Genomic DNA, 19,763 nt, shown 5'->3' on the forward strand with positions numbered 1-19,763 from the left:
CACCTTGTTCCCAGGCCTGCTCCCCTCTCCCTGCATTTCTCCCAAGGAGCCTTACTAGTTCCAAGAACTGTGCCTTCAGAACCCCTTTACCTCAAACCTCTTCCTCTTACCCTGTTGAGTCCCACCTGCCACTCTCAGTCCCCACTGCAGTCATTGCCCTTTTCCCAGGAGACCCTGTCCTGGCATCAGCTTCCTAAGGCCCCACCCACCTCTTCCTTGATCCTGCCAAGGGGAACTCCATCCTCACTACTATATAAGACCCTGTCTGAGCTGGTCTCGTCCCCATCCCCAACTAAGCTTCTGTTTGGAGTCTCTGGTCCCTTGAAGCCTCCAGGTTGCAGATCAGTCCCTACCCAAATGAGAAAGCACTAAACTCCAACGGAACACTCATCTTTGTTCAATCCTGTCTCCTAAGTCCCCAGGGTCAACATCTAGGATTTTTTCTCCTGATCTTACCAAGTCCAAACCCTTCACCAATAATCTTAAGAGCACCCCCTCTGTGCGCTGCTGGAGTCCCTGTTTCCCAAGTCTGACCCCTCTAAGCCTGGCTCATTCCTTCTAATCCTGTTCATCAAAAACCAAGCTTGAAGTACCTGACCTGTAACAGGCTGGCCTGTCCCTTCATAGCAAGCTCCCCTCTGCCCTCAGGGCCAGGCCTCCTAGCCCTGGATCCTGGTCCCTTTCAGATAACCTACACGGATCTCCTTGGAGCTCATAGCCTCTCTGACCCCCATCCTGGGCTCTGTTAGTGCTCTATCCCTACAGGTTACTTGGGCCCAAGCATCACTGTCCTCTAAGGCTCAGTCTCATGCAGTCCCCATGCCCGCCCCCCTTCCCTCCCCTTTGCCACTCCATTCTCAATCTCTCTTGGACATTTGTCCCTGAACTGAATCCTCAGCTCCAGGTAAGTCCCAAGGGCTTCCTTCCCCACGGAGAACTCCTAACAGTCCTTACTCCCTCAGAACCCCTACCTTGTCATGTGAATGTGTGTGGGGATTCTCAGGAGGTCCTCTTCATCCTACTCTGAATTTCCCCAATCTGTGAACAAGAGCCTCGATTTTTGCCCTCTTCTCCAGATCCCTTTCTCCCTAGTTCTTCTCTGGGACCCTTTTTAGAGTGTTCCAGGGTTGCCTGAACCCTTCATCTTTCTGGTCTCCTGAAACTTTGGCTTTCTGAACCCTGAATCCTCCAAGGCCCTGTCTCCTGGATAAGCCCTGCCCCATGCCAAGATCCTCCCTTTCCAGCCCAAACCCCACCTCCGACCCCTGCTGACCCCTGGAACAGCTCATTTCTGCATGTCAGGAATTTTCAGTGTGAAGTGGATCTTAAGTATAGATTAAAAACAAACAAACAAACAAACAAACAAACAAACAAACCCTTCTTGAGTGGGTGGAATTAATTTCCAAGCAGACAGGGACCCCTCCCTTCTTTTCTTGGCTTTCTTCTGGGCACTCCCTCATGGAGCCTAGCCTGGTTGGTCCAATGAGCCTGGGGGCAAATGGGTTGTGCCAGAAAGCCAGTTCTCCCTCACCCAACTCCACCACTCCTTTGGATCCTAAGGGCCTGACAACCAGACTTGCTGAGGTCTGAACTGAAGAAGGTCCCTCCCCAGCCTGTTTGTGGCTGTGTACCATGCAAGCTACTTCCACCTTCTGCACCCTTGACACTCTCCATGCCACACAACCTAGGTCAGGTGCTGCCTTGGCATATCTGGCCTGTGAGCCTCAAACTTCAGGATGCAGAAGGGTCCTCTGGCCCTCAGAGCAGGGTCTGCTCAAAGTCACTGGTAAGGTGGAGGCTGACTCTTCCCAAGTCAGCTTCAGGGCTCTGGAGTCAGTGTCCCAGCCCTTTCACTTTTAGCTGGTGAGGGAAAGGCTAGCCTTGGGTATAATACTACCTCACCGATGCCCAGATCAGGGGTTTGAGGGAAGAAACACCCACCACGAGAAAGCTAGGGTACAGGGTCTTACAGCCAGCCCCTCTACCCCTGCCTGCAGAAAGGGTCCAGGAACTGGAGGCTGACAGGGTCATTCAGCTAGAAGAGAATGGATGTGAACCCTGAACTAGATTCCAGGGTCCTCCCCAGGGCATCCCTGGGTGGCGGGTGGTAGCTGGCAGTAGCAGCAGCAGCATGCAGGCCTGGCAGTGAAGCTCAGCCTCAGGCCCGCAGGGGAGGGAGGAGCCGTGTCTCCAGCTTTGGTGCAAAAGCCTTTGATAATACTTGCCTCCAGAAGCTCTGCCAGGCTCTGCGGGACTCCCTGCTCGGATTTCAGACAGAGAACACTGGGCACATGTTTACTGGCCTTCTGGCAACTCTTGATGAACATTCTCTAGAAGCAGCCTGACAGGGCTCAGCTCTGGACCATAGCCGCCCCCTCCCCTTCTGAGCCCCTCCTAAGACAATGACAACCACTGTTTAGCAGGTAAAGGTGCCAACACAATCGCATGACAAAGGTCACCCTGCCCTAGATCCTGCACCTACTGGTGCAAGGAAGGGGCACTAAGATTCCAGAGCTGATTCCAAAAGGAATCCTCGCCCTACCAGTAAGGACTCACAGACTCCTACTCCCTATTTAAAACCCTGCTGGTTGCTGTTCTTCTATTTGAACCTGTTCACTCTCTTCCTCACCCTCACATTGATGCTTGTAAAGCAACTGCAGCCCATGACCAGGGAGTTATGACCTCTGAACCCAAACTCCCCAGGCAGGCTCTGACACTGGCTTGACTCAAAAAGCCACTTTTAGGGCCCAGCACAGAGGCCTAGGCGGGGAGGCTGCCCAGGGTCTCTACCACCAGCAGGTAGCTTTTCTGACCCAGGCTTAAAGGACTGACTGTTGTAAAAGGAATGTATGAAGTTCAAGATTCCCACTAAGGCTCATTCCATTTCCTCTGGGGACAGGCTGCTTCCCTGGCAAAGGACAGCAGGTGCTGGCCTAGCCACCTCTGAAAATGATTCAGTACAAGCCCTATCCCAGAATTCTAGGCCTGCCCCACGCCTCCAGCCAAGGCCACATCCGGTTGCTGACTGCTGCCTGAGGTCCAAGAACCTGCCAGTTCTAGCCCAGACTCATCTTGCCCACAAGGCCAGACAGCAAGCCAGGCCTCAGGAGTCCCCTGTGGGCTGGCCTGGCACTGAAAAGCAAACCTGAGTTCTAGCCCCACCCTGCCCCCAGCCAGACTGTCCCTGAATCCTCCCTCAGAAGCACTGGGTCTCACCAGTCTTGCTAGCTCCATCCCCATGCCCCTACTCAGAAGCAGTAGAGAGCACACCGACACAGAGAAAGAGGCCCAAAACAACTGTATTTGTATACCAACTTTGGCTCCCAGCCACCTAGCCCAGAATGAGGGCAGCAGAGGCCAGCTAAAACCAGTCAGCCATCCTGCCTCTGCCCCAGGCTGAGGCATTCCTTCCCAGGTAGGTGGGGTCAGGCCCCAGGTAAACCCTCAGGTTCATAGTTTAGCTTCTGTCCTCTTGCTCCTTCCTGCTAGTCTTCAGGTCTCTACCAGGTCAGAGATAGTATGGCAGTGAAGCTTGGTGCCATCCCCAGGCTGAGTGAGGGACTTGGGTCAGGGCTGGTTCTTGGAGGGATCCCAAGACCAACTGGCCTGCTCTGGAGTGCCGCCCACGCAGCAAAGGGCAGCAGGATAAGACAAGCAATCTCAGCAGCTACCAAACCAATAGGAGCCTTTCACGGCAGCCTTATGTACTGGGTGGGCCTTGGCCTCCTTCAGACAGGCAGAGGGCGGCAATCTGAACCCAGGGATAGGAACCACAGAACAGAACAGCTGGACCAGCTCAAGCCAGGCCTCCCAAGGGCCCAGCAATGCTAGGTGAGTGTGAATGTGTGTGAGTGGGGCAGGTGGAGGGATGGGGCTGGCTGGCTTCCTCTACTGGACTCTGATCCATTTCCCCAATGACGGGCAAGGAGCAACTTAGAGAGTGGCAGCTTTGGCAAAGCCAACCCTGTTGTTGTCTCTGTCAAACACAGTGTAGTAGCAGCCAATGAAGACATCGCCCAGGATCCAGAGCGGCCCACTGGGAGGGGGTATGTCCATCCCCATGAAGCCACTCAGGCAGATTGTCTTTCCACCTTGAGACACCTGCAAGGCCAGAATGGTCACATGTCATCACACACATCAACCTCACCCAAGGTGTCCCGATTTACTGCCACTGCCCACACCCACTCACCTTGAGTATATACTTGTCTGGGGGCAGATCATAGTTTTTGCCTCCTAGCTTCAGGGTGATGGTAGGCAGACTGGATACCTTCTCACAAGGGATCATATACTAAGAGACACAAGTGAGAACACAGTATTGAAGGTATGGCCTCGGGAACCCTCTCTGGCTGCTGGCCAGCCCATACAGGCCTGTGGCTTACCTCGCCCTGGATTAGAGGCACTGCTCCAATGGCCTTCTGTAGCTCCTTCACCTCATCCACAGGCCCCACCACAAGGGACGTCCCCGTGTCCACAATAGCCTCACAGCCTCCCTTGCATAGGGTCAGGCCGCTGCCCACCTCCAACCTACGGGGCAAGAATGTACCAGTCACCTCACCCCGTCACAAATGGGCATAGCTTGCCCAGACTCTGCCCTGGAGACGCCTGCCTCTTTTTTCTCGAGACCAAACAACTGGTATAAGACCCTGAATGGTCCAGAAGACTCAAGCGGCAGAGTAGGGCCCCAGGCTTCCCACATGCCACCCCTACACAGTACTCCCAGCCCCCACAACACCCATGACTCACTGATCCATGTGCACCTGCCAGTAGGCCTTGCGAGTGACATTCATGAAGGACAGCTCCCCCTTGTAGAACTTGGAGTCAATGCCACCGAGCATCAGCTCCCCTCCGGGTTGTCCGCTGGGGTCCCTGGGAGAAAGCAGGTGGTCAGTCCCCCCACTAGTACAGAAGGCTCAGCAATGGGCTAGAGATCATAAGGAAGGGGGTTATGTGAGGCAACCAAGAAGGGCTTCCCTGGGGAGGGACCTGGGGAGCTGTCGAGGACAGCTGGACCTGCTCTGGGTCACTGTCGTGCATAGAATGGCCACTGTGCCTAATCTTGAGCTCCTCCACCTTGTAAAGCAATATCCTTAGCTCAAGTTATTCCATTCTGAGTGTAAGCAGCAGGAAGAACGACTCCGTATCTTATTTACACAAGCAAATCCCCACCATCTGTCAGCCCACCGGGAGAAACAAAGCGGTAAGTGTCGACTGAGACTATCAGATCCTAGCTCAAACACAGTCCAGCAGAAGTGACAGCCCCAACCCCTGGGACTACAAGGGCAATCCAAGGCTGAAACGCAGCAGGCCTACCGACCAGCCTAGTCCAGGAATACTGTCATGGCAAAGAACCCTTGGCTCTGTCCCCAGGCTGTGGGCTCAAACAGATTCTTCTGCTTCTAAACTCAGTGTACTTTCAAAGTGACCCTGAAAAGGGCCTGCCACCCAAACCTGCAACTGACATCTCTGCGTTTGTGACTCAGAAGACTTCTTCTGCGGTTCCCTACATTCTTCCCCGTGTCTGTATCAGCTCTCTTCCTCCACCTTCTATACACCCTCTCTGGGCTCTGCAGCCGCTGCAGCCCCTTCTTAGCTATTCCGGAACCTGAACATATAGACAGTACTGTGTGAAGGGCAATGTGTGACCTGCTAGTATTTTGTAATTAAGATTTGAATAAAAGTGGCTGGAGAGACGGCTCAGGGGTTAAGAGAGCTTGCTGTTCTTGCAGAGGACTGAGTGCACTTCCCAAGCACCCAGGTCAGGATGTTCACAAACACCTATAACTCCAGCCCCTGGAAATCTAACACCCTCTTCTGGCCTCCACTGGCAACCGCACTCATGTGCACATACTCCCACACAGATACACATTAAAAACAAAAGACTGGAATAAAAGAACCTGTGATGCCAACGGTTGGCTATCAAGCAAAACTGGGATTACTTGGCAAATTTAAGTAAATGAAACTTATTTAGCATGTCAATTTATAGCTACTCAATAAATTCTAATACTGTGGAAAGACATAAACATGTCCATCTATATTTCTGATGTGATGCATTCATGATGCCCTGCCTGGCCAGGGTTATTCCTAGAGTACAGCCAGCCTAGGTCTCAGGTCCTAAGCAAAATCCCTATTTTCAGATCTGCTGCCCTGCTGAGCATCCTTGGCCTCATAGGGTTCGAAAAGACCCAGAGAAGAAGGGAAGGTAGCGTCTGTTACCCCAGGGAGGGTCCTCCAGCCTCGTTCCACAGAAACTGCTGGGTACAACTGGTCCTTCTCTGCAGGATGCTAACTGACGGTGTTTAGGCTCAGCCTCTGGTAGCCAAGGCCAAGGCTGAGAGTCAGGCTAGTGCTGAAGGACACGGATGCTCTCTGTCTGGCAAAACTCAAGGCAGGCTTCAAAGAGGAAGCCAGGGCTGCAGCCCCGAGAAGCTGAGCTGCCTCCAGCCATGGCAGTAACACTTGCTATCTAGGAATGCCCTGTCCCCACACACTCAGCTTCTCCTCCCAACCCTTCTCTCAACAACACCCCCCCCCCCCCCCCCGGTACCTCCAGTCTCATGGAATGCCCACAATACCCTCAAAGAGAACACAGGAAGTGTTGTCTGTAACTGCAATGCTGAATGTAAGCATGAGCTTGCCACCTCCAACCTGAGGGGCAGGGGAATATGAGTGTCACACCTGGCCAGGCATCATCCTGGGCACAATTGCCCAAAGCTGAAGGAAGAAAGCTTTCATTTCAGGAGCTGCCATTCTGCCAAGCTTTCATAACCGGGCTCTCTCTACACCTTTCTCCTGGCCTATGGAGCTGTGAGCTCCTTTTCTCATGCCCCAGTCTCCATCCTACCTGGCTTTGGCTTGTCATCACCTCTGAAATTCCAGATGAAAATGCATCTTAGTGGCATGGTTTGTGGCCCTGCCTCTTCCCTCCTTACCCACGTCCCACCCATATGCTTATCATAGAACCACAGCCCCTCACTCTGCTGGTTTCACACCTGCCTGTTCAATAGCCACATCTGTGGGTCACCAGCCTGAAACCTGGCTGGTAGAGTAAGCACCCTAGGGCCTAGGCTGTAGCTACCACATCCTTTCCTACTTGCTGAGCCTGTGCGTGGGGGAGAGGGGGCTCCCCTAAGAAAACAGACTACCGAAAAGGAGGATGGGTATCTTGAGATCCTAGAACTAAGCCTTGAGACTTATACAGACAGGTAGGATTTGTGACCACGTTTCCCCAATGCACTATGGGCCTGGGAGAGGACTACACCTGACCCACAGGAGTTGAAGCCAGCAAGTGATGAGCCCCATATACCCAGCTGTCCATTTTCTCTGAAGTTCCTGAACAAGAAGACTCAGGCCTGCAAGGGGCAAGAAACTGATGGATGCTGGACGCTCCATGAAAGGGTGTGGGTGTGGGTGTGTGTGTGTGTGTTTGTACACGTGTCTTGTACTGTGGAGAGGTTGTCTCCTAACAAGGTCTCCCACCCCCCAAGGCCACTGTCCACTCTCAATGTATAACCCAGGGCTCTCAGTCCTCCCCCAGTGACTCCAGACTCTTGTCTTAGAGAAGGTCCCAGGAGCCTGTCCTGAACTGTGTCAAAGATCAGGGCTCATACTCATATCTCTCCAAGCAACCAGCAGCTCAAGCATGGGCCACATCTGCCCTTACCGGTCCCAGGACCCCAAGAGCCAAGACTCTGACCCAGACAACCAGCATCTCCTGGCTAATGGCACATGACCTTCTCTCCCAGGCAACTAACAGTAACTCCTGCCTGCCAGACACCCTCAGGTCTAATGCTATGGCCAAGGCTGCAGCAAAGACTCTTAAGAACCATCTACTTCCTTCCCCCTGGAGCTGAGCCCAAAGGAGAATAAGTCATGCCTCTCCTGCTGCACCTGTTCAGGTAGAAGGAGAAAATGTTCTTTTCCACCAGCTTCTGTTGCATCAGGTTGTCAAAGACTGGAAGCACATTGTTGACAGAAATACGAGGGTAGGCCATGCCCAAGATGCCATCAAACTTGGCTGCGATGAACGTGATTCCAGGCTGCTTGGTGGCTTCCCCAAAGATCTGTTTCTCCACCTTGATACCAAGGCTTGTCTTCTCGGTCTTACATGGCACCTGCAGGACAGAACACAGAAGTCATAGCTGATATTCCCTCTCAGGAGGGCCAAAATAGCAGAGTGTGAACAGAAGGGCTTGATATAGCCACAGAGCTGAAGACAAGGACATGATGAGTTCCTCTCTGAGGGACTTATGGGGACTTTGTGTTAACCAAGATGAGAAGCAGGGGCGGAGCACAGAGCGAGATACTACAGCCTCAGCTCCAGCCCACCTATTCCCCTATCTACACCCACCAGGGACAGTTCTTGCCCTTGGACTTGGGGACAAGCCATTGAGCCTGCAGCCTGAGCAGCTGGTTAACCCACAACTGTCACCTTGGAGCCACACTCCCTCTGCTCACAATCAGCCCACCCCACCACACAAAGGTTGCACAACCAGAGCAGGAAGTGGAAAGAGCTGCGGCTGAGGACATGTCAGAAGGATGTAATGTGGGTGGTTAATGTCCTATGCACTGAGGGGCCCCTGAGAAGCATTACAGGGGAGCCTCTACAAGACAAGGACAGGACAGGGCTCTGATCTCACAGGTACAGGGTATCACTCCCCAGACAAAGGCCAGGTGAGCAGGATGCTAGCTCTACCCCCAACCCCAACCAATTGGGCCCAGCTGATGAATTTGCAGCTTCCTGCCCCATCCTGGAAGGCTTGACCTTTGGGGGGGCTACCTCAGGAGTGGTGAATGGCCTCTCCTTGGGGATGAAGGCTCAGACTACAAGATCTTCCTACAGACAAAGAGCCCAGCCCAGGCACACCCTCCTGGCTCCTTCACAGCATTTATTCCAGCACAGACAGAGTTTTCCAGCCCATCTCAGCCTCGACAACCCTCAGGGACCCTTTCTATCCTCCAGGCCTGGCCCCTTCGCCAAGACCTTCCTCAAGGCCTTAAGACACCGTGCTGGCAGCAGGGTGGTGGTGATGCACACCTTTAGTCCTAGCACTTGAGCAGCAGAGACAGATGGATCCCTGTGAATTTGAGGCCAGCCTGGTCTACAGAGCCAGTTCCAGAGCCAATGCTACACAGAGAAACCCTGCCTGGAAAAACCAAAAAGAAAAAAAGAAGGGAAAAAAAAAAAAAAAAAAAAGACACTCTGCTGGCACCTCAAATCAAAGGCATGCAGCACAGTCCTCCCCAGCCAGTGTCCCTAACACTAGCAGACCAGCAGCAGATCTGCCCACAGCTCTCTGGCCAGGCCAGGCCAGGCCACGCTGTGTCAGCAGCCACTCAAGGTGGTAGTCCCCACTAGCCAACACTCCATGCCCCAGCTCTGCCTCTCCCACTCACTCTGCCAACCCTGGGAATTCCTGGCTGCCCCTCCAGTTTGCATACAATAAGGCTGCCCTCTCCCAAGTCCTTCCCATCAGCTTCCTTACCACCAGGCATGCTGGGGTCTCCTGCCCCAGGGCCTTTGTTCAAATGGCATCCTAGTCTAGCCAGTCTGCCTCTGTTCCCTATCGCCCAGCACTGCCACAGCCACAGGCTGCTGAACTTGGGCTAGGAACACCACGCCCTCTCTCCTCAGCTGTGGGCGCTCACAAGATGAACCCGTTGTCATGACGGGGCCTCTGAGCTCCAGGACAGGCCCCGGGAACTCACCGACACGGTGTCCTGGCTCAGGTACCCCGAGAGACTGCCTGAGCCGTAGTGGATGTCGAAGGCTGTGCCGTTCTTCACGTAGGTGCTGGACTTGCCACTATTGTACTTGTGGTGAATCCCTGCGGGAGAGCAGGACTGTGGTCAGTCTGCCTGCCCACCACCACAGTCTCCGGCCCCTCCAAGGGGTGCTGTAGGGCCAGCTGCCCAGGCTGTATCGCCAACTTCGCCTTTGGCCATGACCTATGCCCACACAACGAGGGAACCCTGGACCACGGGCTATATACCCAAAGCCTTGGTCTTGGCCTTACAGGAGGCCCAGCCCTCAGCTTGTTCCATCCTTGACCAGCAACATTCCCCAGCCTCAATGACAAGGCTGTAGCTGACAAGACCTGACAAGTGGGTACCTCAGGGCAGGGTGGAAGAGCGGGGCCTGTTGGGTGTGCTGGACAGGTGGGGAAACACCGTCCCGGAGGTGGTCTGGGTCTGAGCACCTGCAAATCTCAAACCCGACCTGCTTCCCACAGCCTCCTCAACTACATCCCAGAAATGCTGGACTTTAAAGACTTGGGGCTTCAACCCCACTCTCTAGAGAGAGGGAAGTCAATACCAGCTGCTCAGGGACCCCCACGATAGGGCTTCTGTCACCCTGATTGTTCCAAAGGCCACTGAGCATGGCTGACGGCAAAGCCAGAGCACCCCAGAGCCAGACATGTTAAACGGTGCTTTTAGTCTCTTCTCTAGATCCCTGGCATGGGTGATAGAGAGAGGACATCAGGGAGACTCACAGCAGGCTAAATCCAGCAGCTTGCAATGAATCGAGGGGACCCACAGGTTAGAGGAGCCAGTATCAAAGACGACTGTGAAACACTGTGGAGGGGTCCCAATGCCGATGTCACCGAAGTACTGGGCCTAGGAGAGGAACGATGTCCATCAAGATTGAGAGGAAATACCTGAGAGGGCTTCTGGCTTTCTAGAAAACCAAGGCTGAAAGGCCTAGACTGAGCAAGAGAGTGCCCCGGGCCCAGGCCTCAGCTTACACACACATCTCTACCTACTGGACACTGAATGGGGAGGGGGCATTCCCAAAGAGTAAATTCTAGAAGGGTGGGCCTGAGACCCAGTACTGAACTCCAAGACTCTGGGCCCCTTTGCCTACTGTACTGTGGGCTGGGGAAGAACTGGACCAGCAGAAGGTCAGGCCTGGCCCTCTACAAATTCAAGCACAGATAAAGCTAGCCAGGAAGGCCCCTCTGCTGTTTGAGAGTGTCACACCTGACTCTGAAGATCTTAACTCCTGCCTGTACCTGTTGGCCTTAGTCTGGAGACCATCCTGTGGAACAAATGAGAGAGAGAGGCCACCATGGAGGCAACGGTACTTGCCCCAACTTGGTCACTGCTGCACAGCAGAGAAGCCTGGCCTTGGTTGCCCATTTATTCACACAGACAGCTGGGACCACCAACTCCAGTGGCTAGGCAGGCACAGGGGTTTCCAAATTGGAAGCCCAGTTGTTAACTAGTGGCTGTGAGTCACCCATACTCTGGTCTGCCCAGAAAGGAGCCTGTGCCACTGGTGGATACAAGACCAAGGGTCCAATCCCACTTACTCCAGAGAGCATCAGAAAACCCAAGAGAAGTAACTGGGCAGAGGAAAGGGCATTATGACTCAGCAAACTGTACTATGCATGTTTGTGTGCGCGTGCATGCATGTAGGAACTAACCGGCTGGCCTCAGATAGGCAGACTTCTCACCTTCCTCAGCCAGTCACAAGCCTGGGTCTCATGCTTCCTGTCACTGACATAGCTTGGGTCAGACAAGACATAAGGCACTGCCAATTTAGCCCAGGGCTGCACAGTCATCCTGGGTTTATAAGACTTGGGGGGAAGGGACCTAACAGATGTCAGGCTCCAGCCCAGAACCTTCCACAGAGCTGGGACCAGGTCATTATGTGGCTTCGAGAATATTCTCCCTCAGGGACTGTTTCCCCTTCGAGGAGAGTGAGCCACTGAGCCAGACCTCTAATCCTAACCACTCAGAAGGCGGAGATCAGCAGGACTGCAAGTTCAAAGCCAGCTAGGGCGATTATCTCAAAATAAAAAGTAAAAAAAAAAAAAGGGGGGGGGGGAAGGTGGGTACAAAGCACAGTGGTAGAGCAAGTACCTAAAATACACAAGGCACTAATCAGTTCAATCTCCAGAAAAGGAGGGGAGGCAGTGGTGCTAAAAAAGCAAGGAGGATGGTTGATCTTGGGTAAGATGGCAAGGTGGTGATGGGCAGGGGATCATCCTAGGCCTCTCCTAGGAAATGTACACAGACTTATGCCCACATAGGTACAGCTACTGCTCCCCCAGGCTCCCACAACTCAGCCCTGGGGCAAGCTCTGACCAGACTTTGAGTTTGATTCCAGGCCTCTCTACACACCATGGGACAGTCCTAAGGATGAGAATCATCACCAGCAGCAGATGAACTAAAAGTCTGTGTCCAACACCTAACGTGGCGTTGGGGAGGGCATGACCGGGGATGGAGCTCAACGACCAAGAACTTGCCCATTCTACAAGAGGTTCTAGGTTCAGTCCTAGTACCACAAATAAAGGAAAAACCTCAAGATCCAGGAAGAGCCTTCTGCAAGGACCCCCAATCCAACCGTTAGCCTGAGCAGGCCCATCAAGGCACAAGGAACAAGGATTCTAGGATGGCAGGAATGAGGAGCTACCAAGAAGGGAATGCAGTGGCTGAACCTGGAAGCCCACCCCCACTGAAAAGACACCCCAGGAAAAACTGGCTACTGATCCCAGGGAGCTAGCTCCTCTCACATTCACCTCTCAAACGAAGCCCCCAAAACACAATCCCACTCACATCCAGGTAGTTTTTGAGTATCTCTGACACTGGCCCCTTGGTCTCAGTAGACGGTTGCATGGAGTACTTGGTTATGGGACCCTTCAGGATCAGGTCTTCCACAGAACCGCCCATCTCTGTCATGGTCCGACGGATGGACGTGAACTTGTGCAGGGGGATTCTGTCAGGATGGGATGCAGTTATGTTAGCGCGCACAGCTTTGCCTACTGTTCTCCCACCCCACCCCCTACCCCAGGACACTCCAAGGCAGGCCAGGGAGCCCTCTCAGTACAGAATGAGTGCCAGCCAGCATGTACCTCAGCGCCTCTGGCAAAGTATGTCCCTATAGATGAACCCATGTATCTCAAACTGGCCATGACATATCAAAAGTTCCCACCCCCAAAGCCATAGGCCCAGTGGCCCACCGAATCAGCTAAAGGCACCCTATCACTACCACAGGCTCCTCAGTTCAGTCACAGAGGGCTCCAGCCTGCCTTTTTCCTCATGTCCAAGTATGGGTTAGTGTGCCCACCCCTTTCCCTCCACAACCACACTCCAGTCAGGTGGCTCACAGTCATTCCAGAGGCAAAGCAAACAGCACACAGACTGGTTCCCAGCTCTCTCTGTCAGCCTGCTCCAGTCTTTTCCGGGTTACCAGCTAGTGGGTTCTGTTTAGGGTGTGGCCAGGCAATTGTTCCCAGTGCCCTGGGGAACCCAGGAGGAGGAGGGGGAGGGGGAGGAGGGGGAGGGGGAGGAGGAGGGGGAGGAGGTGGCGGCACAGGTGCATCTAAAGCAAGGTGCACCTAAAACAAGGGACTCCCGGGCTCTGAACCTCCACTGAACCTGGCTCTTAGATACATTGGTTCCTACCTGGACTCTACAAAGAGGTGGTCCCCTCCCCACAAAGCTTGCAGTGATAGCATCATCCTGACCTACCTGGAGGTTCTTCCCCTAATCATCTAGGAGCCTTCAACACCAACTCCCCAGGCTCTCCCTAGCCAGCCCTGACACCCTTCACAAGACCCAGCACTTTCACCCAGGAACACCTACTACCACAGACTCAAGGCCCACACGTGCTTCTGGCAGACCTGATGCAGGACACTAAACAGGGGATTCTACCATTAGTTAGCAGAGGGAGGAGTTTCTGCCCAGTCCTCCAGGTCACCTCTCCACTCCCCAGGAAAGCTGGCCTGAGTCTGTAATCAGTTGATGAAACTTCTGTGCCCAGGGATTTGTCTCCAAGGTCACAGGTGACCTTTCCCATACGACCTCTCTGGGTGTGCTCCAGAAAGATAGGATTCTTGCCTAAGAGTGGTGGACTAAAGCAGGCTTCTGGCTTTTGGGGGTGGGGAGGGGGGGTGCACACCCTGCAGAGGTCAGGAAACATGCCAACAGCCCAAGGTATCAAGGATCTTAAGAGAGTGGCTTTGGTTCTGGTGCCTAGTCCCAGGGACCATAGAGTTTCCTTCACCACTGCAACACCACCTCTCCTCAGAGAAGGGAAGCCTCAGGGTAGGGCGGACAAGACCAGAGCAGGCTCAAGCCTAGGCCACTCCCTACAATGGCTCCACTGAGGCTAGCCAACCCCGGCTTGCAGCCTACAGGCTGTACTCCTTCCCACCCAGGCCTGGTGCCCAGCCGGCAGAGCCAGCTCTGCTCCAGCAACCCTAATGGCTTCATCCACCAGCCACAAATAGAACACCAGCACAGAGTGGGAAGGGGCACAGGCCACCACAAAGGCCCCATCTAGCACAAAGGCTGAGTCCACAGGCCTGAGAAGGGCCCGGTCCCCAGTAAGGTAGATATCAGCCCCAAGGTTGATTCTGAATTGGGTCACTCCATACCTCCTCTCTCTGAGGCTTGTTCGACTCAGGAGGGAGGATGGAGCAATTCAACACCCACAGAGGAAACATCTTTTGAGTAAACTTCTGAGACTGCACCAGTAAACAGCTGTCAAACAGGGTCCCTTAAAAGGAAAGGCCTGGCCAGGTTCTGAGGGACACGGGCCTAGTGGGTCTTCCGACTTCCACAGCTGGAATGGTAGCCAACAACATCCCACCCATGGAGTAGCAATGCTCCTCAGAAGACCCCCTTGCTGGGGAGGCTGAAGTCAGCCTCACTTGTAGCCACTCTACTGTACCCTCCCGTCCGAACACAGGAATGGAGGGGGACCCAGAAGACTCCTACGTTTTGAGTTTCTCGTCCCATAGTCCGCAGGACCCTGAGGAAGGCCGCACTGAGTGCAGGTGCATTCCAGCACCCGCCGGAGTACGCGGGACTCCCAGAGACGCACCCGCATCACCGGACCCAGACCGGGTCCTCACCTGATAACCGCGGAGGTGGATGCGGCCAGGAGGCCGAGGGCGAGCAGCAAGATGCCGGGGGTCTGCATGGTTGCGGTGGCCCGGCGGGAGCGAAGCTTAATGTCAGAGGTCGCGCGCTTATAGCCTGGATGACGCCGCAGTCCCAAGAAGTCAGCTGACCGGCTTGTTTGCGCCCCAATGGGTCACGTGGGAAGCGGGCGCTGGGCGGGACAACCCGGGACCGCCTCCAACACTGCCCAGGCGCAGGCGTGCGTTGCTCCAGGCTTGCGCACGGCGCTCGGGAACGCGCCCGGCTGACTTTCCCCGGATCAGAGAATGCCTGGATGCGGGTCACGTGGGGAAGGAAGAGCGCTGAGTTCCAGGCCTTGAAGCATCCGCTGGGGCGAACCCCGCCTTCAGCGCCAACAGAACTAGGGTTCCCACTACCAGGGTGTGATCGCTGTCTGGGGCTTGACCCTCTCCTGGGTACCAGCTTAAACCCTAAGACTTTCCCCTCTCAGCTCTGTTCCTCCTTGAGAGTTTCCCAGGAGCCTCTCTGGACCCTTGGACCCGTATACTCCATCCTCTTCAAAGGTCTACTGCCTACTCACCTCCCCAGAGCGATGCCCTTTTTTTCTCAGGCTGGAACACCTAGCATGCTGATCCGTACTGTAGCAGTGTTTATTGCAGGCCTGGTCCAGGGACCATGCATCTAACGATATAAGGAACCAGGGTCTCTGTGAGCTTGCAGAGAAGGTGAGGGAAAGAGGTGCACAATGAGAAGAGGACAGGGTTGCGATTACCCCGAGTCTTTACTAGTTCGCTTCCTAATGTCCTGCTTAGTGTCAGCAACTGAATTAGGTGCTGTTGGAGAGAGGCAGGGTCCATCTCTACATCATGGGGCGCTCACAACCTGTAGGGGGATTTAAGGGGAATATCCTCTCTGAGAGGTGATGTCCAAACAAGGACAGGAACGCTTCAGAGGCTTGCAAGGGTCTGATCCAGGAAGCTCTTTTGTGCATTCTCGGCCTTGAACTGAGGAGGTAGACACCTCTATCTAGGTCCACTCTACAGGTGGACACATGCACTGCCCTAGTTCCAAGGTTTGGAACTGCAATTCTCACCTGTTGCATCACCAGGTTGGACACTTGACCTCTTCCAAGGCCCTTCACTCAGGACTAGTGTCATGGCCACAAGTGGGTAACCACAGCCTGGGCCTTGCCTCCAGTCAGCACCACACACATTACCGTAACCTCCCATGTGAGAGCTAGAGTTGCCCTGGCCTGGCCTTGGAGTTGTCCCTAGGGCTGCTAGCTGGAAATTACTACTGGACCATGGGTGGGCAAGGTAAAATTGGTCCTCTGGGACACGATGCTGGGTCTTCCAGCCCGTCACAGATAGTGTTGCAGGGTACTCAGGTACCAATACAGACATCTATGAGATGAGCCAGCTACTGAGGAATGGACAGTGTGTGTCAGCATGACTAGACGCAGGACATGGAATCCAGCCGTGCATGTGTGTGGCTGGTGCAAGCCACAGGGTAAAAGGTTGACAGGGACCACTCAGAGACACCCGTAGTCCATTCTCTGCAAGAAACACTAGCTGTCTCTGTCCCTGGATTTCCCCATACCTGGTACATGGTAGGAGTCCTACAGTCTGTGTGGGTGCGTACCTAGATGCACACAGTCCTACAATTGCTATCCCATAGGCCCTGGGAGGCTCAGAGGTGGAGGGTGAGGTGTGTGTGTCTTCTCATCTTTTCTCAACTGACAGAGCTCAGGGATGAGCCTGAGTTTTCCCACCATACTGGAGTATATACCCTCCCCCTCTGCCTGTCTCAGGCCCCCGGGCCCTGTGCACCTGCTAGACTGACTGAAGCCCTGTGTGCAGCAGGCTTGCCTTCGGTACTCTCGAGGCAGGAAAGGGGTCAATGTGTTCAGGCTCTGCTGTTGTGTTTAGTCATCCATCTTTGGTCCTGGGATGCACTTAGCGGGGCCCGCTTTTCAGCCCTTGCCACCTGCGCTAAACGTTGACTCTGGTGGATTTAGAGGGACCCTTTGACTTACAACAGATTGGAGAGGTTCCTTGGGGCTCCAAGTGCGCCAGGCCAGAGCAGCTGAACTGAGTAAGGACATAGGCCTTATCTGGTGCATTGCCTGAGGGGAATGAAGAGGCAGGTGGGAGAACCCAGCCTAGATATCTAATCTGTGCTCCTACAGCACATGGAGTTGCCTCCAGAAAGAAGACCAGGCCTGGGTCCTCCCTAATGGCTGGTCCCTCAGGTTGGAGATCTCCCTAGCATCTTCCCTACTCCAAGACTCTCCTGTCCATTTGACGAGTTCAGTAATGAGAGAAGGACAGGAGCAGGCTTGTCCAGCACCCTTAGCACCCTCTATGTAGCACTTCCTCCTCATGGAGACATTCTTTGCTTAGAGACCATCCCCAGCCTTAGCCCTGAGGTGAGATAGCCCAGGCCCAGGTTATTGGAAGCCACCCTGCTGGACTTCCACTTCAGAGTCTCCCAGGGGCCACACGGGATGCCTCATGGGCCAGGCTCCTCTTGCCTTCCCAGTATTGATGCATTCATCTCGGGTTCCCATGACTACTAAATACCAACTTCATGGCAGGTTCTTCTCTGGGTGTCAAACAGGAACAATGCAGAAAGTCCTGCCTTCCTGAAGTCTATACTTCAGGTGAGGTCGGACAAAACAGGAACCAGGCAGTTCATGCAGACCTCAAAAACTGGTGCAAAATGGGATGCAGGAAGTCATGGGGGGGGGGTGCTATCACAGAGGCCTCATGTGAGCATCTCTAAGAAGGTGGACAAGAGCCAGGGACACTGGACAATTAAGAGAAGATGCCAGAAGGTAGCTCAAGTCTTGGTCTGGGGGGGGGGCAGGAAGAGGAGTGGACAGGGAGATGGAGTGCTCAGGAGAGGGAGGAGGGCACCTGGAAGATGCAGCGGTTGTCCAGGGGAAAGGAAACAGTGAGGCCTGGCCTGTGAGGTGGGGAGAGGAAGGCATCCTCTGCTCTGCAGGAGGATATCTTTGTTGGCTCCACAAGGCGGTATTAAAGTGGAGCTCAGCAGTGACATTGCAGGGGGCTCTCTGAAACAGCTGGACTAGTAGTATCTGATAAGGCAAGAGGTGCCTTGTGGGAGGAAGGGGCCTAGGCAGGAAGACGGAGGCTCAGCTTTGCATGGTCAAGTCCAGTGTGTGCCTGCACGGTATACCTAAAGTCCTGGTGAGTAGCAGTGGCTGTTTGAGTTGTGAGTCCAGGAGACAGGGCCACCTGCCATAGAAGTAGCATAGAAGTCAGGGTTTTCCCCCCAATGAGATTGGGTGAAACAAAGGGCCAGGTGTGCAAAGCCTATACACACAAACAGGCTAGAGATTGAGCCCCGAGGCTTCCCAACATTATGGGGACAAGTTGAGGGGGACGCAACAAAGGAAACCAAACAGTGGCCATCTGGAGACAGACCAAGAGAGAGGAGTGCCTGGGAGCCCTGAAGAAAGTGTCTTATGAGAGGCGTGGCCATGAGGCTAGACACCTCGGTTTATGCATGGGGTGGAAGGCAGGAGCTGCCTTAAGACACTGGCTTTAGCAATCTGGCCTGGACAGCAGTCATTTCAGTGAAGAGGGGGTGCGTACTGTGTTCAGTAATCAAGACAGGATGATGTTGACAGAGGAGTGGGTGGAAGCGAAGGAAGAGTTTCACCTTTATCTGTCCAGGTGATAGGAAGGGCAGTGGAGAAAAGGTAATCTTGAATAAACTGTTAATGATCCTTCTATCACATCAGAACAACCAACAAATCCCAGAGACACTGGAGACTTAGTGGGAAAGAAACACAAAGATGGCTTTCTTCGTGGCTTGGGAATCGGTAGATTTGTTTAAACAGCAAGGTGTAGGGAGAGGACTACTGTGAGTTCCAGGTTAGTCTGAGCTATAGTGTGAGACACTTTCTTTAAACAAACAAACAAATAAAAAACAACAAACAGAAATGGCCAAAATGGTCTGAACAATTACATGACCAAAGATAAAATCTCAAAGGGAATTATTCAAAACAGATGCCTGGCACCTGCCGTCACCAGGGAATTACAGATTGAAACAACAATGAGACACCGCTGCACACCTACTAGGTAGCCCAAATCCAAAAGGGTGACGACATTGGTTTAGGGCAGGGCAGGGAGGTAGTGGGCAGTCCTACTCATTGTGGTGAAGGTGCAGAAGGCTGTAGCTGCTTTGGAAAACAGTGTGGTATTCTCTTTCAAAACCAAAGGTTCCCTTATCATACAATTCAGCGATTGTTCTCCGGGGTATTTACTCAGAAAAAAAAAAAGTTCAAGATTAACGTGAGGCATGAAAACTGACTGTGAGGAGGCAGAAGAGGAGTTGTGAAGATGAGTTAGAGACCAGCCTGGGCCACTAGACCCTGTCTCAAGAAACAGAACAGAAGTAAAACTTAAGTTTCTGCAAAAACTCATGCATGCTGCAGGCTGGGGACTTTATTCACGACCGCCCCAACCTGAAGGAACCCAGATGTCTTTCAGGGAGCTGTTTGATAAAAGTGTGTGGTATATGTCTGCAAAGTAGGATAGAACTTGACAAGAATCAAGCTGTGGAGTCATGACATAAGGACCCAGCGATGCACACACTCACTGCAAAGGCAAAAGAGGTAACGTAGTGAGCCAGGAGAAGAGTGTGAGAGAGAGGCAAACACGTATCCAAGCTGTTTTGTGGCAGTGACACTCCTAACATTGGGGATGGGAGTGCGACATGCCTTTGGGCTTCTGGACCTTGAGTTCTTAGATACGGGTAAATCGGAGTAGAGTAGGGCTCTTGTGCTGTCTGAGCCACTGTCGGTGGTTCCTCTCCGTCAGTTCCCAGGCCCCATTTTCTCCAACTCCATCAGGCTGGAAATG

General features: G+C 53.6%; 1 protein-coding gene across 1 annotated transcript; it reads right to left on the minus strand.

Moving 5' to 3' along the window:
- Positions 1-3,281: 3,281 nt before the first annotated feature.
- Positions 3,282-15,027, minus strand: Ctsd (cathepsin D). The gene is made up of 9 exons (XM_055614723.1): positions 14,862-15,027; positions 12,559-12,718; positions 10,491-10,614; positions 9,706-9,824; positions 7,888-8,111; positions 4,744-4,866; positions 4,380-4,524; positions 4,190-4,288; positions 3,282-4,101 (listed from the first exon to the last, which is right to left on the minus strand). Exons 1-9 carry the CDS (start codon positions 14,927-14,929, stop codon positions 3,934-3,936), a joined length of 1,230 nt encoding a protein of 409 aa, XP_055470698.1. The 5' UTR covers positions 14,930-15,027; the 3' UTR covers positions 3,282-3,933.
- Between the last annotated feature and the right edge of the window lie 4,736 nt (positions 15,028-19,763).

Source organism: Psammomys obesus, unplaced genomic scaffold (assembly GCF_907164565.1).
Source record: "Psammomys obesus unplaced genomic scaffold, mPsaObe1.curated_primary_1811, whole genome shotgun sequence".
Lineage (NCBI taxonomy): Eukaryota > Metazoa > Chordata > Mammalia > Rodentia > Muridae > Psammomys > Psammomys obesus.

What these genes read in the sequence shown, in the direction of transcription:
- Ctsd (XM_055614723.1), bottom strand. Translation starts at nt 14,929, where the DNA reads ATGCAGACCCCCGGCATCTTGCTGCTCGCCCTCGGCCTCCTGGCCGCA. An exon ending in GCTGCTGGATTTAGCCTGCT is followed by an intron (nt 9,825 to 10,490) that starts GTGAGTCTCCCT and finishes GCTCTCCCGCAG; the next exon opens with GGATTCACCACAAGTACAAT. An exon ending in TTCTCCTTCTACCTGAACAG is followed by an intron (nt 4,867 to 7,887) that starts GTGCAGCAGGAG and finishes GCTTTCTCCCAG; the next exon opens with GGACCCCAGCGGACAACCCG.